The 24,556-nt window shown below is 43.7% G+C and overlaps 1 protein-coding gene across 5 annotated transcripts in view; it reads right to left on the bottom strand.

Annotated features, from left to right (window-relative positions):
• Positions 1 to 3,846: 3,846 nt before the first annotated feature.
• LOC106565843 (prickle-like protein 2) overlaps positions 3,847 to 24,556 on the bottom strand; it is a 119,613-nt gene continuing 98,903 nt past the window's right edge. For all 5 annotated transcript variants that reach the window (XM_014133429.2, XM_045691772.1, XM_014133427.2 and 2 more), the window contains 7 exons: positions 15,224 to 15,407; positions 10,527 to 10,640; positions 10,233 to 10,370; positions 9,322 to 9,525; positions 8,410 to 8,596; positions 6,378 to 7,238; positions 3,847 to 5,363 (listed from right to left, as the gene is read on the bottom strand). In XM_014133429.2, coding sequence (XP_013988904.1) covers positions 4,441 to 5,363; positions 6,378 to 7,238; positions 8,410 to 8,596; positions 9,322 to 9,525; positions 10,233 to 10,370; positions 10,527 to 10,640; positions 15,224 to 15,355 — 2,559 coding nt within the window. In that variant the 5' untranslated portion in view covers positions 15,356 to 15,407 and the 3' untranslated portion in view covers positions 3,847 to 4,440. The remainder of the gene's footprint in view (positions 5,364 to 6,377; positions 7,239 to 8,409; positions 8,597 to 9,321; positions 9,526 to 10,232; positions 10,371 to 10,526; positions 10,641 to 15,223; positions 15,408 to 24,556) is intronic.

The following is a 24,556-nucleotide window of genomic DNA, read 5'->3' on the forward strand; positions in this document are numbered from 1 at the left end:
AAGGATTTTATAGAATAGCATGTCATATCACTTAACCCGGCATAGCCAAAGACGCGACAGCTGATAGCCTTCCATCTGGCCACTACCCATGATGTGCATACCTCCCAGTTAACCAAGACAGAGCTTAGTGTTCCCAGAACAGTCTCTGACACACTACAATAGAAAGATGTGTTCTGTGTTAACCGCTGGACAACGTGGTAGTTTTATTCAGTCATGGTCATGATACAGGAACAGCCTCTGGATTTCAGACTCTCTCTGTGTTTCATCCTATGAATCCCTGTCTGCTAACTTCAGCGTCATCACATGACTGAGTTCTGTGCATGCCTGGGCCAATGGAATGTCAGGAACATTAGTTAATTGGCAGTCACATGCTACAGACTTTCTATTTAGAATCATCTGAATGCTCTTCATGAGCCCTAAACTGGCCACGAGAGACAGTCAGTCAGAAGGACAAACAGATAAATTCAGCAAAAAAAGAAACGGCCCTTTTTCAGGACCTTGTCTTTCAAAGATAATTTGTAAAAATCCAAATAACTTCACAGATCTTCACTGTAAAGGGTTTAAACACTGTTTCCCATGCTTGTTCAATGAACCTTAAACAATTAATGAACATGCACCTGTGGAACGGTCGTTAAGACACTAACTGCTTACAGACGGTAGGCAATTAAGGTCACAGTTATGAAAACTTAAGACACTAAAAAGGCCTTTCTACTGACTGAAAAACACCAAAAGAAAGTTGCCCAGGGTCCCTGCTCATCTGCGTGAACATGCCTTAGGCATGCTGCAAGGAGGCATGAGGACTGCAGATGTGGCCAGGACAATAAATTGCAATGTCCGTACTGTGAGACGCCTAAGACAGCGCTACAGGGAGACGGGACGGACAGTTGATTGTCCTCGCAGTGGCAGACCACGTGTAACAACACCTGCACAGGATCGGTACATCCGAACATCACACCTGCGGGACAGGTACAGGATGGCAATAACAACTGCCCGAGGTACACCATGAACGCACAATCCCTCCATCAGTGCTCAGACTGTCAGCAATAGCCTGAAAGATGCTGGACTGAGGGGTTGTAGGCCTGTTGTAAGGCAGGTCCTCACCAGACATCACCGGCAACAACGTTGCCTATGGGCACAAACCCACCGTCACTGGATCAGACAGGATTGGCAAAAAGTGCTCTTCACTGACGAGTCGCGGTTTTGTCTCACCAGAGGTGATGGTCAGATTTGCGTTTATTGTCGAAGGAATGAGAGTTACATCGAGGCCTGTACTCTGGAGTGGGATCGATTTGGAGGTGGAGGGTCCGTCATGGTCTGGGGCGGTGTGTCACAGCATCATCGGACTGAGCTTGTTGTCATTGCAGGAAATCTCAATGCTGTGCGTTACAGGGAAGACAACCTCCTCATGTGGTACCCTTCCTGCAGGCTCATCCTTCCAGCATGACAATGCCACCAGCCATACTGCTCGTTTTGTGCGTGATTTCCTGCAAGACAGGGATGTCAGTGTTCTAACATGGCCAGTGAAGAGCCCGGATCTCAATCCCATTGAGCACGTCTGGGACCTGTTGGATCAGAGGGTGAGGGCTAGGGCCATTCCCCCCAGAAATGTCCGGGAACTTGCAGGTGCCTTGGTGGAAGAGTAGGGTAACATCTCATAGCAAGAACTGGCAAATCTAGTGCAGTCCATGAGGAGGATATGCACTGCAGTACTTAATGCAGCTGGTGGCCACACCAGATACTGACTGTTACTTTTGACCCCCCCTTTGTTCAGGGACACATTATTCAATTTCTGTTAGTCACATGTCTGTGGAACTTGTTCAGTTTATGTCCCAGGTTTTGAATCTTGTTATGTTCATACAAATATGTACACATGTTAAGTTTCCTGAAAATAAACGCAGTTGACAGTGAGAGGACTTTTCTTTTTTTGCTGAGTTTATAACACACATGCCTTTGTTAGCAGTCTCCTCAGTAACAGGTGGTCAATCACACTTCTTTTCACTCTGTTGACCTGCAGCAGTTTAGATTCATTTGAAATATGTGATCGTCATTAGCTTAGGCATGATCAACTCCATTCTGCAATTAAAATGGAAATTGAAAGACAAGCTGTTTTCAGGTTGGCATGCTTTGAATGTTACATACTTCGACACATTCAGTGCTTTTCACAAGCCCCATACAAACTCCATATGACAAACACAAGTATAGAAGTATTCAAACCACATTCCCATAAGAATGTACTGTGTAAATACATGGACCACAACATTCAGTGAGACAAATAACAAAGATGCTATTACCAGAGGGTAGCCTAGTGGTTAGAGCGTTGGGCCAATAACGGAAATGTTGCTGGATCAAATCCCCGAGCTGACATGGTAAAAATCTGTCGTTCTGCCTGAGCAAGGCAGTTAACCCGCCGTTCACTGGGTGCCATGGACATTGATTAAGGCAGCGCACCTCTCTGATTCAGAGGGGTTGGGTTAAATGCGGAAAACGCATTGCTCTTGAACACATTCAGTTGGACAACTGACTAGGTATCCCCCTTTCCCAGAGCCATATATGGGATGTTTGTTCTCTCCTGTGTAATCTTCCTGGAGTCAGCTGGCCCCCAGTGGACCAGACCACTGTCCTGCATCAACACAACTCAGGGATTATCTACTCCTCTACGGTGCAGCCCAGAAAGCATTTGGCTTACAATCTGTGGTGCCTCTCATCTCAGCTTTAATTAAGCACATGGAAAAGACACTTGCTCTCAGTGACACACCATTGACACACACTGACTGCACAACCCCTCTGTCCTTGGGTAAAGGCCTGCAGGGATGAGAAGATATGTAAACGAAATGAATAAATATATTTGTTGGGTTGATGAAGTAAGGCTGTGTGCTCTGATGAGTTTTGAAACAGTGTTCCGTTAGATTAATACACAGATGACTGGTGACAAAAGAGGGGGTTGTTTTTTCCACTACTCATTTCTTTGGTGACAATGTGCATCTCTGCGGGTATGACTTAATGGCAGTGGCCTAGGGGCTCAGTAAAACAGCTGTTTTGGTCATAACAGTCAACAAAATGAGAACTCCTTTCTCGCCCTTTGTTATTTGACCACAGCAAGACATAAGAACAATGAAAGACATGGCCTCTAAAGGAATCTACATAAACACATACTAATGGCCCCAACATGTCAGTAGCATTGGTCTTCAATCACTTTTAATCTAGAGAGTGTAGTTAAATACCTAGTTTTGAGACCTGCAGCAGAAGGGAGGGTGTGGAGTGGACACAGATTACGAGGGCCCGAGACCTAGCTAGCGTAATCCTCTGACCACGCTGACACAATCCAATTTATTGCCCTGATACTTCACCTTTCAAACACAAACTTAACCTTGATCTCTTGTCTAAGTGTAAATGTAGAAAACGGGAGAATTAAACGACAAGAGAGAAGTAAACTACTCCTGTCATTTTGGATGTAAAGGTTGTATTAAGTGAGGAGATAGCTTGTGAGTTACAAACTGCGCTTCACTGAAGACCATATGAATCCCATCAGCATAGCTTTTAATGCGTTAATCCATGGAGCTGTATCAGCAGCACATAACTTATCTGGGTTTATGATTAGCTCAGCTAGAGCTCACAGACATCTGTTTGCAAACAGTGCCGCAAAGGCCCATTAATCACAATATTTGTAACACTTGACATGACCTCATGGGGGTAATGACATTTACGGAGAGGTGACTTTTTAATCAGTGCTTTTGCCATGTTCTCATTCATTTTAGCATTGAGCAGATGGTGAGCGTGACTGTTCAGTGGTAGACATAGCTTCACATGAACCCACCAGTCTCCAGTGAGGGAACGGACACCTGTCAATCTCTCTCTGAAATGCTATTTTATTCCAATGCAGGACAACATCAGTACATTAACAGGCATGCGGTTTCTATTTCTACATTATAGATATTCAATACATAAATGATTCTATACAAAATATAAAAATATGTGGGACATCATTTACATACTATTTACATTACTTCCTTAATTTAGTGAATTAATTAATTTAGTTATATACAGCCTATAAACTTGAGTATAATGGTATACACCTAAATCACATTGCATGAAATAGCTGGACCTTACTAAACTGACTGTACCTTACTGTTGCTGAATGGAAATTACATTATTATTACGATTGCACATTGTCTTTGATAAACATGGTGACAGACAAGCAGAACGCAGAGTGAGAGTCAGAGAAATATAATCAGTACTCAGGATAACTTATTCTGAAACATTAAATGGATAAACATGCAAAACATGCTGTCAACGGTTTACCCAACTGCATATCAAACATTGTCAACCTCACAATACTCAACTTCAGAGGTGTGTCTGTTTTCTTTTCTGAACAGATGAACTATGTTAGTGTATACTGGGGAGGGAGGGCACATTCTCTTGACTCTTGCCATGTGGCGAATGTTAAGAGATTATGCAATTCTTGCTTTTCCGGCGTTTCCGGGTGTGCAGCTGTCCCCCTCTGCCGCTCATTTGGTGCGTTCCACCCACCCCCGTGGAGCTGTACTTGTGGAGGAGCTCCTGACTGCTCAGGTACCTGAGCTGCACGGGCCTGGGGATGGGCTCTCCCAGGAAGTAGCCCTCGTCCTCTGACTCAGACGATGAAGAGCAGGTGGAGCACCACTCGTCCTCATCCTCATAGTCGTCCCAGGAGTAGGGCCCGGCGAGGCGGCGGTGGGCACCCGGGTTCTGCAGGGTGAGGTCAGAGGTGGTGCGAGGGCACTGCCTGAATGGCTCTGGCCCCCTGTACCTCCCCCTTGCACCCCCAAACAGGTCCCTGGTGCCCCGGGGAGGGGGGAATTGGTCATAGTCCTCTCTGACTCTCAGCTGGGGCCTCTCCCTGCGCTCAGCGGCCAGGTGCAGGGCATTCTCCGAGCGGGAGCGTCTGGAGCGACGGGACCGGTGGTGGTGGTGTCTACGGCGCTGAGGAATGTCTTCAGGGGCAGCCATGCCCAGGCCCTCTCCTTGTCTCCGGGTGCGCTCGCTGATGGGCGGGAGGCGTGCAGCATTAGCGCTGCTCACCAGGCTGACCCTGTCCTCCTCCTGGTAGGTGAAGCCGGGGGGCAAGCGGCCCATCCCCATGCCCAGGCCTGGGGGCTCACAGTACTGCAGAGGATACTGCACCTGCACCGGGGGCTCCAGATCCATGTAGGGCTGGCCTGAGGTCAGGCTGCGCAGAGACTCAGAACTGTGGAACTGGACAGAGGAGTTGAGGGTGCCCATGTTGCTCTTCTCTGACACGTTCATGCCAGAGTCTTTGCTCAGGTCGGGCATGGAGAAACGAGACAGGTGCTCCTGGCGCTTCCCTCCTCCGTCTGCTGACGTTCCTTCAGAGAGAGAACAGAGGGATTAGTCAGTGGTCAACTTCATCAGTTGTCCTCATTATGATCATTAGGAGTGTGCTGACATTGCTATACTCGTATTCCTAATCGTATCCGTAAGTTGACAGTTGATAGTCGGATCGGATGGTACTCGTGATAGGAAAAACGGAAGTGTTTAATATACCCAAATAGATGTGGACAAAATACCTCCTTGCATGTTCTCACTGCAAGAAAGCTGCAGATTAGGAGCAGTGCGCAGAGGGGTGGGTGTGTGTGTGTCCTCAACTTGCAGTGGGCAGCCAAGTTTGCTGTCACTCAGTCAGAATGTGCATTAGCATTTCATATTTTACCCTACCCTTGCCCCACTTGTTAGATATTATGCACATTGATAGCTTGATAGCAAACGTCTTCGCCATGTGATTTATCATAGTAGCAGCAGAAATCTAAATGATCAGACTGAAAACATGTGAGAAAAAGTGATCGAGGGAAATTATGGAGCGAGTGGATGGAGAAATACAGCTTCACTCTATCCAAATCAGAGCAGCAGAATCAATGTACCGCCCGCCCTTCTCTTTACAGACAGGAAAACTAGCCAGTTGAGTTATTTAGAGCATGCACATGACTGACTCAAAGAGAGTACCGTATGGTTTAGAAACTCTGTGTTTGACTGACATGAGAAAGATGCTTGTTGGCATATTTTTTGTCTCCTGATCACCGATAATGACAAAAAATACTTGAATCATAATCGTATCCAGAAAATTGCCCATATTCGTTACGACACTCAATTTGTCGGACTAATTGGCACTCCCCTGAATATCATTACTACATCAAGAGAGTAGTAGGTTATAGCCATTGATATAATAGACATTACACTCTTATGTGAACGATAGTTGTTTCGTTAGCCCCAGATGGGTTGCAGTATTCTGTGAGAAATAAAATGTCCTGAGCAGTAAAATATATTGCTTCAAATATAATCACATGAATTCATCTTCACATGATGGTGAATTTTGAATGAGTTACCTGTAGCGTTGGACAGGGTGAGTGACTCCATAGAACCCCTGGGTGTCTGCTCTAGGGGAGTGAGCTGCTCCGTGAAGCTAAGTGCACTGATGGGGTTCCTGCTGCGCCCCATCTGGGGAGGCCCCACCTCCCTGTCCCTCTGGTTCTCCCTCTGGAACACATGCAGACTGACTGAACGCTTGTCAGAGAAGCCATTGTGGGCTGAGGAGCTGTGGGGTACGTCAATGCTTTGCTGGGGTTTCAGTTTGGGGGGGTAGTAGTTGACTGAGTCCTTGTGGAACCAGTTCTCATTCATAGAGTGGCCCTTCACGGCTGAGATGAGCGGCCTCTTGGGGACACCCGTCTCCTTGGACCTGGGGTTTGGTTGGCTGCCCTGCCCGGGGGAGGTAGAGTTATAAGCAGTCCTGACGTTGCATTGGCTGAGCAGCTGGAGTGGAGTGGGTGTTGCTGTGTGGTCTGATCGGCCCTCGTAGGGGTACGTGTCGCCTCCCTGTCCCTGGCTTTGCCATGCAGGCGGCTCACGGGTCAGACTGGGCGTCTGGCTGGACAGACTCAGCAGGTCCATCTGTAAGGAGAGAGGGTCCACCTCGCCCGAAAACCTCCCCGCCTGACCCCCGTTCTTCCCAGCCTTGGAGCTGCGGTGGGGCTCTCGAGTGGAGCGTGTGCTCTGGAAGGCGGAGTCTGAGGAGTCTGACCCGTTAGGCTCACCTCCAAGGCTGCAGGAGCGTGAGCAGAAGATTTGTCCCTGTTTGGGCAGGAAGGGGCGACCTAGGAGGGAGCACTTACAGCGGGCACAGCAGAAACAGCCCTCTGTGGCGTGCCAGTGCTGCCCGTCATACGTCATCTGGCCCTGGTCAATGCCTGCGGGAGAGAGCGGAAAGACTTGTTAGCATATAAGCCAAAATGTCCATGAAAAGGTCCCAATACATTTTACTATTTTGCTCTGTAATGCTTAGGGTCAATGCTTGCAACAGAAAACCCTCAAGACTAATCATTGCAGAAATACTGTTGCTGGGGAATGTGAAAGAGAAAGTGCTACAAGCAGCTAGGCAAATTGAGGCTAATCAAATACAAAACATGAGCTAAATATTCTAGAGGGAGAACTCATATCCGAATCAAAAGAAAACGATATCATCCCTAAACTGGAATTCTTTTAAGTAAAAACTGCAGTAGGAAATTATAAGTAAACTTGAGTGAACAAAGGCCTTGGGGCTACGACACCTAGCTGAGTTTAGGGTAAACTCATGTACCATGCCTGGCACTGTATAAACACATTGCATTTTAAGTATGTTTGGAATTGCCGGGGAGAATGGTCCTAGGCTAATGGCTGCCATCTGGTTTCAACATGTTTTCTGATGGTTTCAATTTATAATCAGTTTTACTCAAATACTTTCTTTATCCTGTATAACAAATAATTACAGAGCTGCATGTCTGTCTGTTGAGGGCCATGCCAGACCACAGCTGGGGATCCTGTTGAGGGATAAGCCAGCAGCTCTCTGGACTGAGAGGCACACAGAGCTTGCACTGGGCCAATTGGTGATACGGTGCTGGGTTTACCCTCCGAAATAAACAGTTTTCCTACTCAGAACAGGTTTGGTTAACCTACAGAAAATGATCTTGTGAAAATGTGTGAAACATGTATCTGCTGAATACATTTGAAATTGTATTGATTTCACCCACTGATCTTTTTCCCCTTTTTTGAAAAAGGTCTTAAGTTTCACATAGTCTGTATTTAAGGACAATATGGTATCTGCATGCCAGTGTTGCATTAAGTCCTACCCACGGTTACTCTCAGCTAAAAGCAGATAATCTCTGCACCGTTGCAAATTTCTCCCTAAAATGTTTCCCCAAGCTAAATCCAGGTCATTCCTCTGTTCTCTATTACCATTACATAAATCCTTCAGCTGAAATAGCGTCAGTGAAATGGTCTAGCTTTGCGTATGCCAGTGCTCTAGCGCTCAAGAGTAGGGTTCATGTATTGGACCTAGGACCCTGTGTTGGCTCTGATGGATGGGTTGGGTGTGTGGCATACCAATGTGCTCCCCACAGGAGTCACAGTACTCTGCATAGAGGGACTCAAAACAGCTGCAGCAGTAGGGCCGGCCCTCCTTCATGATGTACCGCTGGCCGCCCAGCACCGTCTCACACTCGAAACAGCAGAAGTGCTTCATGTGCCAGTGCCTGCCCTCTGCCTCCGTGCACTCGTCCGCAAAGATGATCTACAGACGGAGAGAGGGAAGAGGGATGGGGAAGGTATCATTTATCATGCTGCTTTTTCTCTGAGGCAAGGCCCTGCTCACCCAATTACAGAGAATGACAGGACAAAGACATCAAGGCCTCGCTGCCTGCTGCTGTAGACCTCTCCCTCCCGCATACTGACAGACACTGTATTACACCACTTTTGCAATCCACTCTTTGGGATCATGTGTATGGAGATCTAATTGAAAACAATGCTTAATTATTCCCATATTATAGCAGTGTATTTCAAGACAACACCATATAGGTCTCTTCTGTTTACCCATCTCTAAATCATCTATTGTGTTTTGCATGGCAGTTTTAAAAAAATGTTTTTTTATTTAACCTTTATTTAACTAGGCAAGTCAGATAAGAACAAATTCTTATTTACAATGATGGCCTACCCCGGCCAAATCCTAACCCAGACGACGCTGGGCCAATTGTGCGCCGCTCTATGGGACTCCCAATCATGGCCGGTTGTGATACAGCCTGGAATCGAACCAGGGTCTGTAGTGATACCTCTAGCACTGAGATGAAGTGCCTTAGACCGCTGCACCACTCGGGAGCCCAGTTAGTGTCATAGTATTCAATATAATATTTGCTTGGAAGGCCTATGAAAGGTTTAGTATCAGAGAGGATTGTGACTGCGTGGGTATACTGTATGTGTGTTTGTTTGCCGGTGGGTGTGTTTAGCGGGGTCTGCTCTCACTTCGTCACAGGCGGAGCAGCGTGGTTTGAGTCTCTCTGCGTGGTGCCGACCACAGTAGATCTTCCCTTCCTGGTAGAAGTAGATGAGGTCCACCAGCAGCTCATCACACATGCTGCACACGAAGCAGCCAGGGTGCCAACACACGCCGTGGCCCGCCCGCGACGCAAACACTGCAATGTCACCTCCGTTTATCTGCCCCCCACACTGAGAGACGGTCAGAGACAAAGATGGGGGAGGAGAGAGATGGGGGAGGGGAGAAAAAAGGGAGGAGGGAGAGGATAGGCAGGGGAGAGGAAGATTAGAGGAGAAGAAAGGTACAGGGAGTGGGAATGAGTGGGGGTAGACAGTGAGAGATGGTAGGGAGAAGAGAAAGGAGGAGATGGAGATGGAGTGAAGGAGACAGAGTGACAAAGAGAGAACGGTCAGGGAGTGCAGCAGAGATTTAGAGGGGTGGGAGAAAGAGGGAGAGGAGAAAGTTACAATCAGGTTATCTAACAGTCGGGGAAACACAAGACCCTCAAGTCTACCATTGGTGAAAGACAGGGTCATGACTTGAATGTGAGGCTCCATTATATGAGCTGCTTTTAAATGTCAGCTGAGCTCTTCACGTGGTGAATCACAATAAAAGTGAGAAATGTCACTGGGTACTTAAGATTCTGTCAGATTCTACCACAAAAGAGATGTGCATGTCCTTCACCTTCATAGTTATTTCCTTTGATAACCTGCTAAAGTTTTTTTCTTTCTTGTGAGAGATCCCTCATAGTGATGTGACTATACATGTATTTCTATCTCATCTCACCAACGATGGCCACCGATGTGTAATGTCTACCAAATGACTGTCCTGCCTCTGCCCTAGTCATCATGTGAGTGCCTGTGTGTGCACCAGTCCAGTCTCGCAGGAGTCAGTGTACCTGCTCACAGATCACTCCGGTCATCGTCACAGGAAACGGTCTCACACTGCCGCGGCCCAGATTCTCTCGTTTCCGTTGGTTACTGAAGAGTTTGAGCTCCCCCTTCTCCTCATCGTCCAGAGTGTTACAGTAACGTACCTGGAAAACACACACAGATTGTTCAAAAAATGGCAGCAGAGAAACACAAACTCTGTAGTTTGTTGTAATTAGAGACACACGTTACAATGTCACAGTGACAAATGACCCCTTTCCAACGTCTGTGTATCCGGGGGCCCGTGGGACAGGGGGTCTCACCTCATTGTCGTGGGGGGGCAGCTGATGGAGGAGCTGTTTGATGCGGTGCTTCTCTCCTGGGCTGTTTACATAGGGCACCTTGTCCTCAGGCAGGGAACTGTAGTAGTGATGAACCTGACGGGAGAGAAACACACTGGTCAGGCCACCACTACGGTCAGCTGTCAGAGCAGCTAACCCATCGCTGCAGCTGTACACAGCCCATCTGTAAATAACCCTTCCAACCAACTACCTACCTTATCACCATATTTGTTTTTCATTTTCTGCTCTTTTGCACACCAGTATTTCTACTTGCACATCCTCATCTGCACATCTATCACTCCAGTGTAAATTGCTAAATTGTAATTATTTCACCACTATGGCCTATTTATTGCCTTACCTCCTTACTTCATTTGTACACACTGTATATAGACTTTTTCTATTGTGTTATTGACTGTACGTTTGTTTATTCCATGTGTAACTCTGTGTTGTTTTTGTCGCTCTGCTTTGCTTTACCTTGGCCAGGTCACAGTTGTAAATGAGAACTTGTTCTCAACTGGCCTATCTGGTTAAATAAAGGTGAAATAAAAAAAATAAAAAAATACCAGTGACATGGTTCAAAGATTAGCCTACAAGTAGCAAATTAACATATTTTGGAATCATGTAGGCTATTTGAGAAAGGAGAACATTTAAATCTGCAGTGTGACCCTAACCCTACCACAAGAACACACATACATGCAGTACATACACACAAGGACACACACACATTTACAATCACTTTGATTTATGACCCTCCAATGCAGTATTAATGGAATCTGGCCTTTTACTCCCTCCCCGCATGTTGACAAGAGAATGCAATGCATTACCCCTCGCCATCACACACACACACACACACACACACACACACACACACACACACACACACACACACACACACACACACACACACACACACACACACACACACACACACACACACACACACACACACACACACACACACACACACAGCATGAATGAACAGTGTTTGTGTCAGACAGAGGATTAATACTAATCCCACTATTCAAAATGACTGCTACATTCTTTACATTATGCCGGCCAACAATGAACGTCATTTTGGTGAAATGTATTACAGTCTTTCCATTATAGAGTAACAGGGGGGCAGAACAGAATGGGGGCCAACGGTCTTCAATTGCGGTGATGTCAGGAGCATCGAGCACCAGAGGATGGAGCAAAAGAAGGCAAAAGAGAGAGAGCGAGAGAGAAGGGGGCCAGAGATACAGGAGAGGCAATCTATATGTGCTGAACACAAAGTCACAGGCAAGCCCATTTTAATAGCCTATCTACCCAATAAATTGATCTTTGGACTGGAACCTATCAGCTTTGTCCTTGGGTGCGGTACAAAGGGCCTGCTACCACAACAATAAGGATAGCCCTGTAAGAAAGTCTTCTGCATTTATTAAATACAAATATATACACTACCGTTCAAAAGTTGGGTCACTTAGAAATGTCCTTGTTTTTGAAAGAGAAGCAATTTTTTTGTCCATTAAAATAACATCAGATTGATCAGAAATACAGTGTAGACATTGTTAATGTTGTAAATGACTATTGTAGCAAGAAATGGCAGATTTTTTATGGAATATCTACATAGGCGTACAGGCGCCCATTATCAGCAACCATCACTCCTGTGTTCCAATGGCACGTTGTGTTAGCTAATCCAAGTTTATCATTTTAAAAGGCTAATTAATCATTAGAAAACCCTTTAGCAATTATGTTAGCACAGCTGAAAACGTTTTTTTTTAAATTTATTTATTAAAGAAGCAATAAAATTGGCCTTCTTTAGACTAGTTGAGTATCTGGAGCATCAGCACTTGTGGGTTCGATTACAGGCTCAAAATGGCCAGAAACAAAGAACTTTCTTCTGAAACTCGTCAGTCTATTCTTGTTCTGAGAAATGAAGGCTATTCCATGCGAGAAATTGCCATGAAACTGAAGACCTCGTACAACGCTGTGTGCTTGACTTGGAGTCAACATGGGCCAGCATCCCCGTGGACCTCTTTTGGTACCTTGTAGTCCATGCCCCAACAAATTGAGGCTGTTCTGAGGGCAAAAGGGGTTGAAATTCAATATTAGGAAGATGTTCTTAATGCTTGGTACATTCAGCGTATGTATGTATGAATGAATGAATGAATGAATGAATGAATGAATGAATGAATGAATGAATGGTGTGTGTGTGTGTGTGTGTGTGTGTGTGTGTGTGTGTGCATGTATATATAGCCTCTGGATTATCTATAATCTCTGATGTCGAAATGAATACCCAAACCCACTACAACATGTTCTATGACAGCTGGAAATAGTCTGTGACTCTTGGAAATAAAACGAGGTGCATGTTTATTGTGGGTTAGTCTTTTAACTTTTATGCATGTCCAGGGTGAAAAGTCCCCCTTTTATAAGTTTGTTCTGCTTTAAGTGCGACTCAATTCCTCTGGTTGTGTTTTGGTTGGCTTGGCTCGTGTCGGCAAGGGACAGGGAATCACAGAAGCGGCTCAGGCATCCTTGCATATTTCATGAAACAACAACTGTGGTCAAGCACTGATAAATCACTGAACACACAGACACACACCCACGGAGACTAAGCCCTGAGAAATCACTGAACACACGTCCAACAACAACAACTGGCCTATACACTCGAGGCCCAACACACACACTGTGGTAGAGATGTGTGGAGCAGGACACACACCCACACTCCCCAGAGCCAGTTAGGAGGAGCAGATTAGGATAATAATAGTAATCAGGGGCATGGAAACTAAATGTACTCAGATTAAATCTGCTTTCCAATTGTACAGAGAATGTATTACTTTTAAAGTGTAAATCAAATGGCAGGGTTTTGGGGTTTATTTTGGAAACCAACAGAACAGAGTCCTCCCCACACACCTGTTTTTCATCGCTGTTCACTGGCAAGACTGCCAGGGTTTAGGACACAATCAAAGACCAGTCCTGAAACATGCAACAGTGAGTGTTTATTGGACATACCATACTTTAACAAAACACCATTGCAACAGCCCATCACGCATGGGTAGGAAGGAAGGACTGGTAAAGAACAAGAAGGCCCGCACACTGTTAAAGCTCCCAAATCGCCACTTTATTGACAACAATATGATCCGAAACGGATCTTCGTCAGGTCAAGACGGAAGGACTGCCATTCCAAAGTACAATGAACGGTAACAGGCTGCCATTTCCTTCAACGTGAGTGAAGACATTGTCTTTATAGCTACAAAAACAATGAAATAGTCAAAGCTTTTTGGTTTAATTTCCTCTTGGATGAGCAAGCAGATTCTTCCTCGTCTCTTGTGACACAAGGTAAAAGCAACAGGAGACAGACTGCCTTTCCAACAGCAGAGAGACATCAGTAACGGCTGCTTAGTAACATATTTGGCCTGAACTTCCCTGTATCCTGGCAATGTCCTGACATTTTATTAGCTCTGACATCAAGGGAGAGAGTGTATATTGGCTGGACCTTCCTGAGGCCAGACCCAATAACTTCTCAGCACAGTCAATAATGGCAGTCTTATAAAAATAAGAATAAATATGAACATGTCTCTTGTAGTTGAAATGCAGTCGAGATTCCTTCAGTTTCAAATTACCAATACAATTTAGCTACATACATGAATCCAGGCATTCACATCATTGCAGAGCAAGGGGAGAACATGTTTAGTTATCCCGGAAACACTGTTTGATGGAATGGTTCCCACAGTCTTTGTGGAAAATATGTTACAGAATGGTGACTTGACACCAGTTGAGAGTGAATAGGATGCTCCTCTTCCTGACAGAGCAGTGGGACTGGGTCCCTGAGGAGAAACCTAAACCTATAGCTCAGATTCTACAGATTAACTGGTATTCATCATCTCTCTCTCTCTCTGTGACTGGGCAGGGCTGGGGTTGGGCGTTGAAAACATATTTCTATGACTCGACTGACTTGAATGTCAGGTTGGGAAAAGCTAAACCGTATACCTGGACACTCAATGTACAAATGTAACCAGCAGTAAATCCTGTAAAATATAGCCTATTCCCTCAATGCAAAGCCAATCCTATAACTGCAACACGCCCAGTCTTATTGCCCTACTGCTTTAGAAATCTATCAGTCAGTCTATCCTTGCCGTCTCCATTTTGGCAGGCTGGTGTTGAGCTGCTTTTAAAGGGGGGCATAATTGACTGGAGGTCACATGTGACCATTGGGGATGAAAAATGGCGGTGCTCAGCCTTGGGCGACTGAAATGGGAGACTAGTTAACAGAGTATTGACCACCCGATTGCACAAGCAATAAGGCTTCCTTTCAGTTCATCAAGAAAATGAAACTCACACCTATAAAAGGTTTTATTGTCCAATAACAAGCACACACACACACACGCACACCTTCGGTACACAAGAGCCTTGTAAAGATGGTTTCTTGGACGCTCACAGGGCATGTAATATATTTCTGCATATCCCAGCTTAACAGAGTCAACAACGGGCTTGTGAAATCACGAGTAAACAGTTTGCAAGCAGAATTAATGAGATATTCATTCAACCACTGGCATCATATAATCCTTGTAAACCTATCAGCTTACTTGAACACCACACACGCAATATAAGATGGCAAGTTCAACTTTAATCCAACACAGAGGAGATGGAATAGTGAAAGCAAACCGGTGTGTGTGTGGGCGTGCGTGCGTCTATCATACCTGTTCAGGTTTGAGCCCCGGGGGCACCCATGCGTACTCCTCCAGTGCGCAGCCTGAGTCGTCATCTGAGGTGGAGTTCCTCTGGAAGTCGTACATCAGCTTAGTGATGGTCTTCTCCATCTCCAGAGGCATGGCCGTCACCACATGCTCCTCACAGCGGCACTTACAGTGGACACAGATGTTCCTACAGGACACAGGGACAAAGCAGAAGTCAGTTATCAAAGCTTACAGTGGACACAGATGTTCCTACAGGACACAGGGACAAAGCAGAAGTCAGTTATCAAAGCTTACAGTGGACACAGATCTTTCTACAGGACACAGCGACAGCGAGCTGAGGTCAGTGATAAGATACCAAAGCTAACATTGAGTGGACATGTCTTTTCTTCAGGAAGAATAACAGTGAGAAACTGTTATCCATAGTCAAAGCTTAGTGATATAAAACACTTTCAGCAACCAACCAGGACTTATGCCTTGTACGTATGGCAAAATGTGGGTTGAGTTCAGACCTCTCTCGATGTCCATATTTGTTTTGAGGGGTTTCCATTGCAAAGCAACAAAGCACGTGAAATCTAATCTCCATGGCAACAAAGCACGTGAAATCTAATCTCCATGGCAATAAAGCATGTGAAATCTAAACTCCACACAGTTCAAGGGTCAGGGTTCACATGTTTTACCAAGAGAGCAGGATCTCAGAGACATTCTAGCTCCCACAATCCTCTAGGTAACGCCAGTGAGGACATAATGACAAACAGGTTAGGGAAATGATTCGCCGAGCTACTGACAGTGATGGAAAGCAGTACTGTAAATACACATTTCTCCTCCTGTCTTTACAAGGTTAGCGTCAAGCTGTTTCAGATGCTCAGACAGGATAAAAATCTGTTCTCATTAATCAAGAACCATGCAACAGATTAACACACCCACACAAGGTATCCGTTTGTTCGCATACAGAACAAGGATTGCAAATGTTTGTAAGAGTGTGGCGATTCCGTTTTTATGTCCTTTCCAATTTAGGTATAGTACATGTGACTAGAGCCTTTTTTCACCCTCACCCTTTAAAACAGAATAAACTAAAGTTGTGAACTAGGCTACACACACACACACACACACACACACACACACACACACAGTGAAACTCTGTCCAGGCAGCAGACCCTGTAACCATTGGACAGAGGGAGGCCCGCGGGTCATATCCACTGACTTCTGCTGCCCCTCAGGCAGCCAATCAAAAACAAATCAAAAGTTTATTGGTCACGTACACAGTTTAGCAGATGTTATAGCGGGTGCAAGGAAATGCTTGTTACTAGCTCCTAACAATGCAGTGAAATGTCAAATAATTACACAAATAATCACACACACACAAAATAAAATTACAAATTATTTTTTATCAAGAAATGTTGTAACTAATCCAATTAACAAGCCAAATAGCACAGTAACAGTAATCCAAATGCAGCCTATACGTATATACACCAGATGAACCTACACAAGATATACTAAGAATGATATGTACAGGAGTAGATATATTAGAGTGAGCTATGTCAAGAATCCAGTATATAAATAAATATGCGGTGTGAATAAACGGTGTAACTAAAACAGTAGAAATATTACAATGAGCAATGTCAAGAATTATTTCTCGACATATTTAAATACACAGTACAAAACACCATGGCAAAATGGTTAGAATTGCAGGAAATGAGCTTCCGGAACAGAGTCTGGAATATAAATGTGTGTAAATGGTGTATAGCAGTGGCGGTTGGTGCCGTTTAAGATGAGGGAGGATGATTTTTTTTAATGAACATGGCCTTTTTTCTATTACAGCACATTGGATGACTGTCATTCATATTTCTTCACCCTGTTCAATGTAACATCGATAGGTTTAAGCTACTACATGATACTAAACATTTTCCTATACCCATCATGATGTTGCTATAGCCTAGCCTATAAAATGAAAGTTTACAACGTAGGGGCACAAATCAAGATACATTTTTTTGTAATCAAGGTGACAGACAGTGACACATTCAATACCACCTTGCACACTATTGCCTGCATCTAGCTAATCTAGGGTGTAATTAGTCCAACAGTTGCAAATGAGAGTTTCTATTGGACAAATTCAGGTATGTTTATCCCCTTCGTTCCGTTTAAGAATCATTTTTCTACAGAATCGGTGGAAGGAATACACCCATGATCACCACAAACACAGTTCACTTTCATAGCAGCCTCATACAAACAGCACGATAATTTGCTTGTTGTATAATTCATTCTCGCACCTTCTCATCCTCTCACCTTTTCCCTTTGCTTGCGTACTTCAGTGCACAATACAACAGCTGTCTGTGCCCAGGCAAAAAAAAAACAAGCCAAACCTTCATACCATAACCGCTAACTGCTACACACAGCCAACATCGTTGTAACTAGAGGTCAACCGATTATGATTTTTCAATGCCGATACCAATTATTGGAGGACCCGAAAAAACCGCCGATGCCGATTAAATCGGCCGATTTATATATTTGTAATAATGACAATTACAACAATACTGAATAAACACTTTTATTTTAACTTAATATAATAGATAAATAAAATCGGCTTAGTCTAAAATAAATAATGAAACGTATCATTTTGTTTAAATAATGCAAAAACACAGTGTTGGAGAAGAAAGTAAAAGTGCAATATGTGCCATGTAAAAAAGCTAACGTTTAAGTTCCTTGCTCAGAACACACAGTTGAAGTCGGAAGTTTACATACACTTAGGTTGGAGTCATTAAAACTCATTTTTCAACCACTCCACAAATTTCTTGTTAACAAACTATAGTTTTGGCAAGTTGGTTAGGACATCTACTTTGTGAATGACACAAGTAATTGTTCCAACAATTGTTTAAAGACAGATTATTTCACTGTATCACAATTCCAGTGGGTCAGAAATGTACATACACTAAGTTGACTGTGCCTTTAAACAGCTTGGAAAATTCCAGAAAATTATGCCATGGCTTTAGAAGCTTCTGATAGGCTAATTGACATCATTTGAGTCAATTGGAGGTGTACCTGTGGATGTATTTCAAGGCATACCTTCAAACTCAGTGCCTCTACTTGACATCATGGGAAAATCAAAAGAAATCAGCCAAGACCTCAGAAAAAAAATTGTAGACCTCCACAAGTCTGGTTTATCATTGGGAGCAATTTCCAAATGCCTGAAGGTACCACGTTCATCTGTACAAACAATAGTACGCAAGTATAAACACCATGGGACCAGCCGTCATACTGCTCAGGAAGGAGACACATTCTGTACTTTGGTGCAAAAAGTGCAAATCAATCCCAGAACAACAGCAAAGGACCTTGTGAAGATGCTGGAAGAAACAGGTACAAAGGTATCTATATCCAAAGTAAAACGAGTCAAATATGGACATAACCTGAAAGGCCGCTCAGCAAGAAAGAAGCCACTGCTCCAAAACCGCCATAAAAAAGCCAGACTATGGTTTGCAACTGCACATGGGGACAAAGATCGTACTTTTTGGAGAAATGTCCTCTGGTCTGATGAAATAAAAATAGAATTGTTTGGCCATAATGACCATCGTTATGTTTGGAGGAAAAAGGGGGAGGCTTTCAAGCCAAAGAACTCCATCCCAACCATAAAGCATGGGGGTGGCAGCATCATGTTGTGGGGGTGCTTTGCTGCAGGAGGGACTGGTGCACTTCACAAAATAGATGGCATCATGAGGGATGAAAATTGTGGATATATTGAAGCAACATTACAAGACATCGGTCAGGAAGTTAAAGCTTGGTCGCAAATGGGTCTTCCAAATGGACAATGACCCCAAGCATACTTCCACAGTTGTGACAAAATGGCTTAAGGACAACAAAGTCAAGGTATTGGAGTGGCCATTACAAAGCCCTGACCTCAATCCTATAGAAAATGTGTGGGCAGAACTGAAAAAGCGTGTGCGAGCAAGGAGGCCTAGAAACCTGACTCAGTTACACCAGCTCTGTCAGGAGGAATGGGCCGCAATTCACCCAACTTATTGTGGGAAGCTTGTGGAAGGCTACCCAAAACATTTGACCCAAGTTAAACAATTTAAAGGCAATGCTACCAAATACTAATTGAGTGCATGTAAATCTCTCTCTCTTGCTCTCAGTTCATACTGCAAGAGCTCTGATAGGTTGGAGGACGTCCTCCATAAGTTGTCATGACTCCAGTGTAAGTCTATGGAAGGGGGCAAGAACCATGAGCTTCCTAGATTTTGTATTGAAGTCAATGTACACGGAGGAGGATGGAAGCTAGCTGTCCTCTGGCTACACCATGGTTCTACCCCAGAGAGCGCTGTTGAGGCTACTGTAGACTTTCATTGCAAAACAGTGTGTTTTAATCAATCATTTGGCGAGTCAATACTTTGTAGAAACACCTTTGGCAGCGATTACAGCTGTGACACCTTGTGGGTGAGTCTCTAAGAGCTTTCCACACCTAGATTGTGCAACTTTTTCCCATTTTTCTTTTCAAATTCTTCAAGCTCTGGCAAATTAGTTCCTAATCATTGCTAGACAACCATTTTCAGGTTTTTCCATAGATTTCAAAGTAGATTTAAGTAAAAACTAACTCAGCCACTAAGGAACATTCACTGTCTTTTTGGTAAGCAACTCCAGTGTTGATTTGGCTTTGTGTTTTAGGGTATTGTCCTGTTGAAAGGTGAATTCATCTCCCAGTGTCTGGTGGAAAGCAGACTGAACCTTGGCTCCATTCCATTTATTTTTTAAGTCGATTACAAGCATACCCATAACATAATGCAGCCATCACTATGTTTGAAAATATGGAGAGTAGTACTCAGTAATGTGCTGTATTGTTTTTTTTGCAGTATTACTTAAGTTCTTTGTTGCAAACAGGATGTATGTTTTGGAATATTTTTATTCTGTACATGCTTTCTTCCTTTCACTCTGTCATTTAGGTTAGTATTGTGGAGTAACTACAATGTTGTTGATCCATCCACAGTTTTCTTCTATCACAACAATTAAACTATGATACTGTTTTAAAGTCACCATTGGCCTAATGGTGAAATCCCTGAGAGGTGTCCTTCCTCTTCGTCGAGTTAGGAAGGATGCCTGTATCTTTGTAGTGACTGGGAACATTGATACACCATCCAAAGTATAATTAATAACTTCATCATGCTCAAAGGGATATTCAATGTAAGATGTTTTTACTTGTACCCATCTACCAAAAGGTGCCCTTTTGAAAGGCATTGGAAAATCTCCCTGGTCTTTGTGGTTGAATCTGTATTCACTGCTGGACTTTACTGAGGGACTTTACAGATAATTGTGTGTGGGGTACAGAAATGAGGTAGTCATTGAAAAATCATATGTTAAACATTATTATTGCACACGGAGTGGGTCCATGCAACGTATTATGTGACTTGTTAAGCACATTTTTACTCTTGAAATTATTTAGGATTGCCATAAAAGGGGTTGATTACTTATTGACTCAAGACATTTCAGCTTTTAATTTGTAAATTACCCCTTGACATTATGGGGTATTGTGTGTAGGCCATTGACACAAAATCTAACATTTTAAATTCAGGCAGTAACTGTCACGTTCGTCATAAAGATGGGACCAAGGCGCAGCTGGAATGTGTATGCTCATCTTCTTTATTGTGAAGAAAACCAAAATAAATACTTAAACAAAAACAACGAGGCAAAACAGTCCAGAAAGGCACACAGCTACACAAGGAACAACTACCCACAAAAACCCATGAAAAAACACCCCTACTAAATAGGACCTTCAATTAGAGGCAACGAGGAACAGCTGCCTCCAATTGAAGGTCAACCCAATAAACTACACATAGAAATAGAAAGACTAGAATGAACATAGAAATATACTAACATAGAACATTAACCACAAACGCCAAAACACATAAAACAAACACCCCCTGCCACGTCCTGACCAAACTACAATAACAAATAAACCCTTTACTGGTCAGGACGTGACAGTAACACAACAAAATGTGGAAAAAGTCAAAGGGTGTGAATCCTTTCTGAAGGCAATACAGTATATACTAGAATACAATATATACATATAAAGTGGGTAAAACAGTATGTAAATATTATTCAAGTGACCAGTGTCCAATGACTATGTACATAGGGCAGCAGTCTCTAAGGTGCAGAGTAGAGTACCGGGTGGTATCCGGCTAGTGACATGTCTAAGGTTCAGGGCAGGGTACTCCATCCCATTACACAGACTAACGCCCGGTGGGCAGCACAGGATAAGGAACAGGGCTTAGACTTCTTTGACGGAAAGAAAGAGACAGAGAGACTCTTACATGCAAACCTCACCGGCCACGTTGCGTGTGTGAGCGTTGCAAAATACATTTACACAAGTTATTCAATCCTTTCTCCCACACCGCTCGCGCACCTGAACGAGTGTCTGTGTAGCCAAGCCCTAAAATAGAACTTGATTATGCAAGTCCCCTCCTTATTGGATATCAGGAAGATACAAACCCACATGGATGCTTGAAAGACAAACGAGGAGAGCAACAGCTAGCTGGCTAAATGTCCATGAATGTTTCATGAATGTTTCAACCTGCCCCCAAATTAATATAATTAGTTAACAGTTGGTTTTGATATTTTAACCTGCGTGTCACATACAGTGCTTGATCTGGACTGAAATAGGGACTGGTATTCATTTTGGATGCCAGTATTGTTTACATGTAGGTGCATGAGCTCCACAATACTTTTGAGCTAATGTTCTATAAAAGGAATAGGAGCTCAAGCAGTAGAAAGTTGAGGTGCCGGTACTCAGCTCCGGTGAGCACCTGTCCAAGTCAAGCACTGGTTAAATAAACTAGTGATGCATGGCTGGGGACCACTAAATAAATCTGTGCTTCTTCACTACCCTTGGGCAAGGGCAATCTACCTGATCTCCTGGAGGCGATTGGCTTCTGCATGAATATTAAATCAACATATGAATGAATACTGAAATGCCAAGACAACTCATCTATGAATATTGATGGAGGCGGTAAGTAGTACATGGAGCCAGGCCTTGGTTTGCAGACTAAGTCATCAGCTCTCTGACAACCAGCCCGTCCGTACAGGAGGGGAGAATTAAACAGCCCATCCTAGCGGTAGGACACCTAGCCTGGGGCTACAGAGTCCTCTCATTACAATACAGCAGTTCTCCATCATTACTAATGGATGTGGGATTAAGAGGAGACACATGTACGTACACACACCGTACAAAAAAATCGAGTTGTTTCAACTAATTATTATTAATTTACTGATTCCAGTCTTTTTAGTTTCCTCAACTTTTCAATCAAAGTGTTTATTTTTTATTTTGATTGAACATTAAAACATACAATCAACTTGCAGTGAACATTTACATTACATTCAGTCATCAAACAGACTCCCTTCCAGAGCGACCCACAGAAGCAACCAGGGTCAACGCCCTGCCCAAGGGCACGTTTACAGATCTCCCACAAGGTCAAAACATGGACCCGAACCAACCACCTATCCGCCACATAAATCATAACAGCAAGGCCAACTGAATACGTTTGAGCGCATGTATGGCACTATTTACAAAGTAAATCTTAGTTCTGTTAAAAGTACACTCAAGCAAAACAATTGTATTTATCATAGTGATTAGGGATTAACATTAACGCAGAGTAACATGCCCCACTAACATTAGACAACTATACAGAAAACCTTTAAATTGCTGAAATAAGTCAATCAAATCAATAGTCAGTTAAACTGATAATTGACACAGACATGGTGGCGAAGCAGGAAGATCCCAGGTGAGGACGTGTTGAATATTAATTACTGTATACATGCACAATGTAATCATGCTGGTCAAATATGTAAGTTGAAAACATTGTATGTCAAAGCACCGTCTATGTGTGTAACTTGTTCCACAGCCATTTTTTTGTGAAGACACCCAAATAATAATATCTAGTTGAATGAACATATATTTTTTTATTTCACCTTTATTTAACCAGGTAGGCAAGTTGAGAACAAGTTCTCATTTACAATTGCGACCTGGCCAAGATTGTCACGCCCTGACCAGGTGAACTCGGGTATATTGGGTCAGGGTGTGTCAGGTTAGGTATTTTTCATTGGTTTGTGTTTGGTTTACGTTTTAGCCTTGTGTAGGCTCTAGGTGGGTTTATTTCTATGTTGGGTTCTGTCGATTCCCAATCAGAGACAGCTGTCGCTAATTGTCTCTGATTGGGATCACATTTAAGTTGCTGTTTTCCCCACGCTGTTTGTGGGGTGTTGTCTCTTTGTTTGAGCACGTAACGTATCTGCATTTTTCTTGATTTTGTGTACATGTTTAATTCCAGTGTGTTGAATAAACATGTGTTCGCTCCCAGCTGCGTTTTGGTCCGCTTCCTCGTCACCAGGCGATGCACGTTACAAAGATAAAGCAAGGAATTTGACACATACAACAACACAGAGTTACACATGGAGTAAAACAAACATACAGTCAATAATATAGTAGAAAAATAAGTCTATATACAAAGTGAGCAAATGAGGTGAGATAAGGGAGGTAAAGGCAAAAAAGGCCATGGTGGCGAAGTAAATACAATATAGCAAGTAAAACACTGGAATGGTAGATTTGCAGTGGAAGATAGTGCAAAGTAGAAATATAAATAATGGGGTGCAAAGGAGCAAAGTAAATAAATAAATAAATACAGTAGGGGAAGAGGTAGTTGTTTGGGCTAAATTATAGATGGGCTATGTACAGGTGCAGTAATCTGTGAGCTGCTCTGACAGCTGGTGCTTAAAGCTAGTGAGGGAGATAAGTGTTTCGAGGTATGAGATTTTTGTAGTTCGTTTCAGTCATTGGCAGCAGAGAACTGGAAGGAGAGGCGGCCGAAGGAGGAATTGGCTTTGGGGGTGACCAGAGAGATATACCTGCTGGAGCGCGTGCTACAGGTGGGTGCTGCTATGGTGACCAGCGAGCTGAGATAAGGGGGAACTTTACCTAGCAGGGTCTTGCAGATGACCTGGAGCCAGTGGGTTTGGCGACGAGTATGAAGCGAGGGCCAGCCAACGAGAGCGTACAGGTCGCAGTGGTGGGTAGTATATGGGTTTTGGTGATAGACTGCATCCAATTTATTGAGTAGGGTATTGGAGGCTATTTTGTAAATGCATAGCCGAAGTCGAGGATCAGTAGGATGGTCAGTTTTACGAGGGTATGTTTGGCAGCATGAGTGAAAGATGCTTTGTTGCGATGTAGGAAGTCAATTCTAAATTTAACTTTGGATTGGAGATGTTTGATGTGAGTCTGGAAGGAGAGTTTACAGTCAAACCAGACACCTAGGTATTTGTAGTTGTCCACATATTCTAAGTCAGTACCGTCCAGAGTAG

The sequence above is a fragment of the Salmo salar genome, chromosome ssa12 (assembly GCF_905237065.1).
Source record: "Salmo salar chromosome ssa12, Ssal_v3.1, whole genome shotgun sequence".
NCBI lineage: Eukaryota > Metazoa > Chordata > Actinopteri > Salmoniformes > Salmonidae > Salmo > Salmo salar.